Source organism: Galeopterus variegatus, unplaced genomic scaffold (assembly GCF_000696425.1).
Source record: "Galeopterus variegatus unplaced genomic scaffold, G_variegatus-3.0.2 Scaffold154, whole genome shotgun sequence".
Lineage (NCBI taxonomy): Eukaryota > Metazoa > Chordata > Mammalia > Dermoptera > Cynocephalidae > Galeopterus > Galeopterus variegatus.
In genome coordinates, this window is record NW_007726265.1 from 12,166 (window position 1) to 22,293 (window position 10,128).

Consider the following 10,128-nt stretch of genomic DNA (forward strand, 5'->3'; position numbering starts at 1 on the left):
AAGAGTTGTTATTGAAAAGTGTTGATTTATTCCTAGCATTTTATTGATTATTGTTTGGTTGTCTTAGGTGTCTTTTGTTCCTTGCTTTCTGATTTACTGTTTGTTTTCTGTGTTTGTTGGTTCCTTGGGTTGTAGATAGCCTTTTTGTTTGTTTTCTCTTCATAATTTCCATTTTTATTATACTAGTGGGTTTGGATTTTTCTTGGGTTTTTATGGCAGTGGTAGTTATTTTTCAGGAACCAAACCCAGTACTCCCTTGAGAATTTCTTGTAAGGGTGGTCGTGTGATGGTGAACTCCCACAGTTTTTGTTTGTCTGAGAAATATACTATTTGCCTTTCATTTAGGAAGGATAGCCTTGCAGGGTAGAGTATTCTTGGCTGACAATCTCTGGCTTTTAGTATTTTATTGGGCCGGGTTGCTGGATCGTGCGGCAGCGGTGTGGTCCCCATGGAGTTCCCACCTCCCCTGCCGGATGTCTCCCTGCTCCATGCGCACTAGGCCAGGCTGGGAATGGAGCCGGGTGCCTGCGGTGAAGCCTACCTGCTGGATCACGCAGTAGCGGCCCCACAGGGTGTGTGGTTTCTGTGGCACCTCCGCCTCCCCTGCCAGACATCTCCCCACCCTGTGCACACTGGGCTGGGCTGGGAATGGAGCCGGGTGGCGGCAGTGAAGCCTATCTGCCGGATCGTGCGATGGCGGCCCTGCAGGGCATGTGGTCTCTGCAGAGCTTCTGCCTCCCCCACTGAACGTCTCCCCGTTCCATATGCAATTGATGTTATGTTTTTATAGTTTAAATCGGTTGATTTGTGGGAGAGAGTGACACTAGGGACCATCTATTCCACCATCTTGACCGGAAGTCCGATTTTGGAAGGCTGGGAAGTCCAAGGTCCAGAGGGTGTATCTGGTGAGGGCCTTCTTCATAGGGACTTTCTGAAGAGTCCCCAGGGAGGTGCAGGTATTGTGTAATAGTCCATTTCTGTTACCCTCCTTATAAAGTCATCAGAACCACGCCTCTATACCCTTATACCTTACCAGAAGTTAGGATTATATTTCATCCTACCTGTGAATATATCTAAATGGACTGTGTAATATCTATGTTAGGTGGAGCAGCTCAGAAATGAGTCCCTCTCTAAATATTATGGTGTTCATGGTATGGGGAGTTGAAAGTAGTCCATGTCCTACAGCTTCTTAGGTCAGTACTATATAGAAGCAATTAGCAGGAACAACAAAGATCTAGGAACTACAAACCTGTTTCAGGAATCCCTCTGGCAATTTCTCTCTCTATATCCAGACTAAGCTCTTTATGGATGGTAAGAGAATATAACTTTCTTCTTTATATACAAAAACAAGATTTAGGTTTGGGAGCTTACCAGGATCTGAATTTCATCAGACAGTTCCAACAAATTCCCCTCAAACTGCCCAGAGGAACTGTTCATACAGTGGACAGTGACTTTGATACTGGTCCGGCCAGCTGCTTTTGTATGGACAACCATGGCAAAGTTATTCTCTACCGGGAGCTGTAGAAAAACCTAGACAGTGAGGGGATGGATTAAGAAATATTCATGAATAAACACTGTGTCCTTCCTTCTTTGTTGTAACAATAAGAAAAATGTATGATGGAAATAGCTATCTAGAAGAACTGGAGTACAGGAGCTTATTTTCATAGTTATTTCTTTTCATATTCCCAGCAGCATAGTCACCTCTAAAGTCAACCTCTGTTTGCAATGTGCAACTAATTCTGTTAAGCCTCCATAAGATTTTTTCTTATGTTACCTTGAAGTCAATCACTGATAGGAAAAGAATGGAAATGACAGAAGTGGTTTCTAAAATGGGTTCAGACAGTAGAACTTGAGATGGGAGAGAAGTGAGGCAATCTAGTTCAGGGTGGTGGCAAGGAAGAATGAGGTCAAGAAATAGAAGCTCCTATTTTTAGGACTATGCTAAAACTGGCTGACCATCTCCCCACTTGCCTCACTCATCATTCCAGTCTAGGCTGGATAAGGAGGATTAGAACTTGACAGATTTCTGGCAATAGGGAAGGGAGAGCTGACATTAAGGTAAATATTGAAGTAGGCACCTGCCTACCTTTTTGGAGCTCATTTCGTTTTCCATCTCCGTTGCCTTCTTGCTTTCCAGAGCCCTCAAGACCTTTCTTCTATCTGTCAACTCACAACAGAATCCCAAGTTCTAAAATCACATTTCCCTCCTTTACTACACAAAAACTCCTATTTCCTTTGCTCAGATCTCAATCAGTTGATTAAAAGAAAGTTTCATGCTAAAACACAAGTGGTTTATAATTGTTTAATCCAAATGAATCCATAAATGATAGCCAGGAAGTAGGACTGGCAAAGACTTTATAAATAAGACCCCAAAAGCACAGGCAACAAAAGGAGAAATAAACAAATGGGATTATATCAAACTAAAAAGCTTCTGCACAGCAAAAGAAACAGTTAACAGAGTGGAAAGGGCTGGCCCATGGCTCACTTGGGAGAGTGTGGTACTGATAATACCAAGGCCACGGATTCGGATCCCATATAGGGATGGCTGGTTAGCTCATTGGGTGAGCATGGTGCTGACAATCCTCTTACTGGTCATCTTTTTTTAAAAAAAAAACAAAAAAAACAGAGTGGAAAGACAATCTACAGGGCCGGCCCATGGCTCACTTGGAAGAGTGTGGTGCTGATAACACCAAGGCCATGGGTTCGGCTCCCTATATAGGAATGGCCAGTTAGCTCACTTGGGAGAGCGTGGTGCTGACAACACCAAGTCAAGGGTTAAGATCCCCTTACTGGTCATCTTTTTTTTTTTTTTAAAAAAAGACAACCTACAGAATGGGAGAAAATATTTGCAAACTATGCATCCTATAATATACAAGGAATATACAAGGAACTCAAACAACTTAATAGTAAAAAAATAAGTAACCGAATCAAAAGATGGGAAAAAGCTGAATAAGCATTTCTCAAAGGAAGATATACAAATGGCTAACAGACACATGAAAAAATGCTCAACATCACTATGCATCAGGGAAATGCAAATCAAAGCCACACTGAGATATCACCTCACACTAGTTAGACTGGCCAATATCAAAAAGACAGAGAATAACAAATGCTGGTGAGGATGTGGAGAAAGGGGAACCTACCTACACTGTTGCTGGGACTGTAAATTAGTGCAGCCATTATGGAAAACAGTATGGAGGTTCCTCTAACAACTACAGATAGAACTGCCATATGATCCAGCAATCCCACTGTCAGGTGTATACCCAAAGGAATGGAAATGATCATGTTGAAGGAATACCTGCACTCCCATGTTTATAGCAGTTCTATTTACAATAGCTAAGAGTTGGAATCAAACTAAATGTCCACTGATGGATGACTGGATAAGGAAAATGTGGTATATATACACAATGGAAGACTACTCCACCATAAAAAGAAATGAAATTCTGCCATTTGCAGTAACATGGATGAAGTTAGAGAAAATTATATTAAGTGAAGTAAGCCAGGCACAGAAAGAGAAATACTCCATGTCCTCATTCATAAGTGGAAGCTGGGGGGGGGTAAAAAAAAGATACAACAATCACAATAATTCCTTGAACTCTCAAAAGGAGAGAATGGAACTGAGGACACTAAAGGTGAAAAAGGGGAAGGGGGGGCCGGCCTGTGGCTCACTCGAGAGAGTGCGGTGCTGATAACACCAAGGCCCTGGGTTCGGATCCCATATAGGGATGGCCGGTTCGCTCACTGGCTGAGCGTGGTGCTGACAACACCAAGCCAAGGGTTAAGATCCACTTACCGGTCATCTTTAAAAAAAAAAAAAAAGAAAAGAAAAAGGGGAAGGGGGAAAGGGGATTAGGGAGAAATTAGTAAAGGGCCACAAAAAATGCTTACATGGTGTAATGATAAAATAAATAAATAAATAAATAAAAGCAGAGCAAAAATATATATATAAATAAATGGTAGTATTTCCACAGTGTAGGAAATCTACCTTGTGGAGTGAGAACACCCTTCTGTTACCCATTTCATCACCCAATTTGCTCATGCTGGGTGTGAGGCAGGAAGAGATAATACTTGTATGGCTCTCAACTATTTATTCTGCTAGAGAAGAGTGATGCTTTAGATAAGAAAATTGAAGGAAGGGAAAAGTAGAACAGAGGATAAGGTCTAGGCCATTCCCTCCTTTCACACAACCCTATTTGCTATTCAAGAAAAAAAGCCAAATTCCTACCCTGAATTTTACCAAACTAAGTACAGTTCCATCCCTCCTCAAGTACAGCCAGGCTCTGGCAAGTCCCTGACAGAAGACCCAACCACTAGTTTCCCTAAATTATAAATTTAGGATATTTTTAGAAAGATTACAAATAGATTTTTTTTCCAGATTTTTCATCTTTTCTTTTTAGCTGGCTCCAGAAACATCCTCTTAATTCTAGATCCTGTAACCCCTCTGTTCTCTCCCAAGGTCTACTGCATTTTTTTTCCTCGTGGTCACTGAATTCTGACCGACTGGGTACCTTGGCCCCAAGTCCCTTCTTCCTAAGGTAAAGCCCAGACCTAAGTGGCTGCCACCATCCTCAGACCACCTTGGGTGGGTTCCCTCAGTGATGTTCAAGTAACAATACTATGAACTAGGTAAAATTTGTCTGTAGCAAACTTTACTTTAGATTCTTACCAAACTTTTTTTTTTTTTTTTTTTACTTTTTCAGGTTTCAGTGTGAGGTTTAATGCTATGTGCATGAAAACATCAAAGCTATTTTCAGAAACATAAACTTTTTTTTTTTTTGGCAGCTGGTTGATACAGGGATCAAATTCTGGACCATGGTGTCATTAGCACCACATTCTAACCAACTGAGCTAATCAGCCAGCCCTGGAAACATAAAATCTTAAATTGCATTGTGGATTTCCTCGATGTCCATTCTGAGGGATTCCATGGGTCCAGATCATAGCAGGTCCTGAATTGGGAAAAGCCAGCACCACCAGATACCAAAGGGAACTGTGGAAGGAGGTTTAATTAATTGTCCTTCTTAAATTTGCCATTTATAGAAGGCACCCAGTCCAGAACCAGCTTCCAGTTGGTGGGCCACAACAGCCCCCATGGCACCCACAGTGCCTGAGATGCCCACCCTAGGAATCCAGTTCTTCTCTATCTCCCAGTGGGGTGGGCCCAGGAACCTGCTCAGCATTGCAGTACCATCTGCAGCCCTCCATATCCACCTAATGTCAATCGCCCATCATGCAGCAGAAACATGATTATGAATATAATCAAATGTGTGTCTCAACATGTTAAAAGATTATATATTTAAACTGTGCATAATACTTTATATTCATAATGTGTTACTCATATGTCATCTGCTCACAAATACATTATTACAACATTATACAACAAATACAATATTAAAGGAAAGATTGCTTTTGAGAGCTCTTTCCAGCAAAAATATTAAACATTATATAGTATTATCTGAGTATTCAAATTTGGATTCTTCATATGATTTTTAGTTTTCCAGAATTCACAGAACAATAGGAAAAGTAAAAAGTAACAATATTGTGTAGTTTAGAAAGTGAGTCAATGAGTCTAAAACTTATGATGAAGTACATTTAATATCAAGATCCCTAAGGTGACATAATAAACAGATAAATCCATACCTCTGAATGCCTGGGCACTAGATCCAATACATCTCTTTTGCTCATGGACCAATGGAATGTGAGCCCAGGGTTGGCATTGCTGAACGAAAAAGGAGTCTGGGTATTGGTCACTCCCATGACGTAAACTGGCATCTAAAAAGAGAAACTGGCATTGTGCTATATATTCTGACCAGCTGGCATTATCATAATAATGAACCCGGAATAGAACCACCATACTGACCTCAGTAGCTGTGATGAGTCGAGTTGCAGCTGCAAGGATCCTGACAGCCCTTAGCTGAACAACTTCAATCTGCACTTCATCCTGCTCAAGAGGGTGGAGAGCAAGCTTAGGCAAAGAGGGAGTTTCTGTGGGGTGGACAGAGATGCTTATAATAACTGGTTTGTGGTTTTTTGGCATTCAACAACCAAAAAAACCTTATACCATAGATATGTTTTGTCTTTAAAGAATTCCTTAAAGTTAGGAACCATGTCTTACAACAATGCCAAGTACTCTGTGGGTTTTTCATTGAGGATTACATATTTTTCATCCCTGATTAAGAGAATGCCAGATGAGGGGGACTAAAAGGGTTTTCCTGGGATGCTGACACCCTCTTCATGCATCCCCCTCCCTCCATCCCCAATATGGTTCCCATGTGGAAGAGTAGAAGCAGAGCAGAGCAAAGAACCAATACCTGGGAAAACACAATGACTTTGCCAGTATCTTCATTTACTGTCTGGATGGTGCCGTAGACCACAGCTGTGCCAACCACCTTTCCTGTAACTTGCCCCCTCCTATTAACAACAGCCACAGTCTGATTACTGACAGAGAACTGAATGATAGATTGGGGCTGAGGGCCACCTTCAGACATCACCTGAAATTTAAACATACCAGTGAATGCCTGGGTCATGGGGAGGAAGTCACATCTCTTTTTTCCAACAATTTTTATTTTTGGTGGCTGGCCAGTACAGGGAGTGAACCCTGGACCTTGGTATTAACAGTACCATATTCTAACCAACTGAACTAACCGGCTAGCTATTTTGTCCTAGCAACTTGACTTCTTTACCTTCCCTCATTTCCCAAAGAACATATCCCACATCAACTCAATGCAGAAATGGAAGCGCTGTACATGATCCATGAGACTCCAAGAGATAGTTTATACCATATACATCGTGGATCAGGGAAAATACTAATTTCCTTCTTTATAAGATCCGGTTGTTCTTGGCTAGGAGTACCCGTGAGGAGGCCAATAGGAAGAGGTGTGTGTGTGTGTGTGTGTGTGTGTGTGTGTGTGTGTGTGTGTGTGTGTGTGTGAGATAAGGAAAAAAAGTAAATCTTTTTTTTCTGTCTTTAAGATCACCTGCATCATGTTAGTTGGAATCAGTGTCATTTTCTCTGGAACAAGTCTGAATGGAGGAAACACCTTGAAGGAGAAAACCAAAACAACAACAGTAACTAACTAGAGTTGATTTGATAACAAATGATCATGATCTTATTCTAAGGAAAATTCCTAATTATGTACAAAGAAGTTACACAAAAAGATAAGTATTTTTATTTGTAAGTAAAACTTTTATTTATAACAGCAGAACATTTTAAAAAGTTTAAAAAATTATTTAAATGGGAATGCTTAAATAAGTTATTATATATCCACTCACTGGAGTAAAAATGGCCATTAAAATTATGTTTACAATTAAGTTTCTTTTTTACTTTTTTCCCAAACATATATAAAATTAGAGAGAGCAGTGTAATGAGCTCTCAGGCACCTATTACCCAGCCTCAATTATCAACACATGACCAATAATTAGCTTTTTTTTTTTTTTTTTTGCCAGCTGGCTGGTACTGTGGGATCCGAACGCTTGACCCTGGTGATATAACATTGCCCTCTAACAAACTGAGCTAACCAGCCAGCCCCCAACAATTAGCTTTTAATGACATAAGGAAATAATTTTGATGTAAGATTAAGATAAAAAGTATAATTTATGTTAAAATGTGCATAGGGGAAAAAAGTGAAGGAAATACCCTAAAATCTTAATGTTTGCCTCTGAGTAGTGGAATTATAGGTGATTTTCATTCTGCATCTTAAACGTTTACAGGCCTTCCAAATTTTCTACGAGAACTGTATTACTTTTATATAGAAATACAAAACCTAAAACATACATGTTTGCAAGAGTTAGACAACTATCATTTTTTACTGTAAAATGATTTTTAACTTGTGCAAACTAAATAGAAAAAGATAAACAATGCTAAATAAGATGAAGTACAAATTTGGGATGAGATCATTTCCTTACTTCAATTTGCCGAGGAGCTGATGTGAACTTTCTCCCCATCTTGTCCCTGGCAATAGCCACAAGTGTCGTTTGCCCAATACTGACAGCTCGAAGGATATAATTTTCAGAGTATTCATCCTGTTCCTCCATTAGCCTGCAAAGACCCATGTGTTTTTAGGTGAGAAAGACTGGGTTTTGAGAGTGGCAAATGATGCATCTTTCCAAGAAGTGTAACATTTTCTGCTCATTTTAACTCTAGTTAGGGGGAACTATCAGAAAAATAAATTTCCAGAGTTGAGACAAACTTCATGGCAACAGCAGGAAGTTCCTGAGGGCAAAAATTTATTCTAAGGCTCCAAAGGAATAAAGGCAATATAAACATAAGACTGGGGCCGAGCCCGTGGAGCACTCGGGAGAGTGCGGCGCTGGGAGCGCAGCGACGCTCCCCCCGCGGGTTCAGATCCTATATAGGAATGGCCCGTGCGCTCACTGGCTGAGCGCGGTGCGGGCGACACCAAGCCAAGGGTTGCGATCCCCTTACCGGTCACAAAAAGGACAAAAAAACCCCAAAAAACATAGACTGGCAAAATTGTAAATAGTAAATTGTCTTGGAATTCCTGTATGTCTCCTTTCTCAGAGAGGAATACCCGTACCTCTGCTTCTAGACAGATTTTTGAAGGTCCTGTAGGCTGAAGCACTCTCGAAAGATAGCATCCAAAGAAAAGTTTCATAAAATGAAAATATTAGTGGCAATACATGACTTTAGCCCCCATATAAGACATCTGACAACCTCGAAAGGGTATTTTGTAGAGAGCTGAATATGGAAAGAGAGTAGGGACTGAAAGGTACTATAACAAAAAAGGAAAGGAGAAAATCTGAAATAAATAAAAGGCAAAGCTGACCAGGCTACCAGGAGGGAGATTCTTATGATATTAAGCAGAGAGAGAGAGAGGTATTCAAATGGTACTCACATCAAGGTGACAATGGCAGAAGCCAACTGTAGTTTGAGCTCCATGTTTCTGAAGTACTTATTTCGGAATGGGAGCTTGGAAGAGCCAAGAACCCTCATAGTCACTAACACGGTTTTGCCTATCTCAACCTTGTAGTTAAAAAAAAAGAGAGAATGGAGATTTTAGTAGAGGTGTCTCATTCATCAAGGACAGTCTAACTCACTTTGGTTTTTTTTGGCAGCTGGTCACTACAGGGATCCGAACCCATGACCCTGGTGTTATAAGGTTGTGCCCTAACAAACTGAGCTAACCAGCCTGCCAAGGACAGTCTAACTCTTAAAGGGTGGCAAATTTTTTTGTCCATGCTAAATGTTCCTTCAATCATTTGATATTTCGCCTTTGATCAAATAAGCCTAATGTATGCATACTATTTTAAGTTGTTCTTTAACACTCTATCTTCATCATATTTAACGTTGGAATATTGTTCTTTAAGGACAGGTATTTCCATTAACATCACCAAAAGTCATAGTATACACACACAATAGCTGAGCAGAGACAATATTAAGTGCTGCTGGGGAGTAAGAATGAGGCTTGCTTCATTTCTGAGACAAAGCAAACATCTCTCACCTTATCAATCAGATCAAGCTCCAGTTCTTGTATGTCTGACACCCTGATATGGGCTGTTGCTGGACCCAAGAAAGCCAAGCACAGATCATAGACCTCCAAGGTGAGAAATCCAGGATGCACTGGTATTAACTAGAAGGAAGAAAATGGTAACTGGGTAAAGAAACAAACATTCTCCAAGCACAATCACAGCAACTATTTTTGCCCAAAGCAGAAAATACATCCTACTTCCTTACAGATGGGAATTCTCAGAGATAACATTAGATGTTTCAGGCATAGCACAGTATGTACTACTTGGGGTTTTTTTTGGTGGCTGATCAGCACAGGGAACCAAACCCTTGACCTTGGGGTTATAAGGATGTGCTCTAACCAACTGAGCTAACCAGACAGCCTAATATGTACTCTTAACATGATGTTTCAGTTCATGGCAAGATACATTCCTTAACAAATAATGTACTGGTTAGTTAGCTCAGCTGGTTAGAGTGTAGTACTGAAAACACCAAGGTCCAGGGTTCGATGCCTGTACTAGTCAGCTGCCAAAAACACAAAAAACAAAAAATATTAACTAATAATGAGCAAAATTTAAGTTGACTGAATTCAAGCAGAATCCAACATAGGGCCGGCCCGGTGGCGCACTGCTACAGTGCGCCGCTTGGGAAGCGCGGCGGCGCTCCCA

General features: G+C 40.7%; 1 protein-coding gene and 1 pseudogene across 1 annotated transcript in view; both read right to left on the reverse strand.

Moving 5' to 3' along the window:
• NUP210L (nucleoporin 210kDa-like) overlaps nt 1–10,128 on the reverse strand; it is a gene marked incomplete at its 3' end in the record, with an annotated part of 101,378 nt that overhangs the window by 9,538 nt on the left and 81,712 nt on the right. Inside the window, exons 21-28 of the mRNA XM_008592832.1 lie at nt 9,456–9,584; nt 8,850–8,977; nt 7,900–8,032; nt 6,972–7,034; nt 6,306–6,485; nt 5,855–5,935; nt 5,635–5,766; nt 1,372–1,530 (exon numbers count right to left, since the gene is read on the reverse strand). Of these exons, the coding sequence (XP_008591054.1) occupies nt 1,372–1,530; nt 5,635–5,766; nt 5,855–5,935; nt 6,306–6,485; nt 6,972–7,034; nt 7,900–8,032; nt 8,850–8,977; nt 9,456–9,584 (1,005 nt within the window). The remainder of the gene's footprint in view (nt 1–1,371; nt 1,531–5,634; nt 5,767–5,854; nt 5,936–6,305; nt 6,486–6,971; nt 7,035–7,899; nt 8,033–8,849; nt 8,978–9,455; nt 9,585–10,128) is intronic.
• On the reverse strand, nt 5,003–5,174 carry LOC103607873 (annotated as a pseudogene).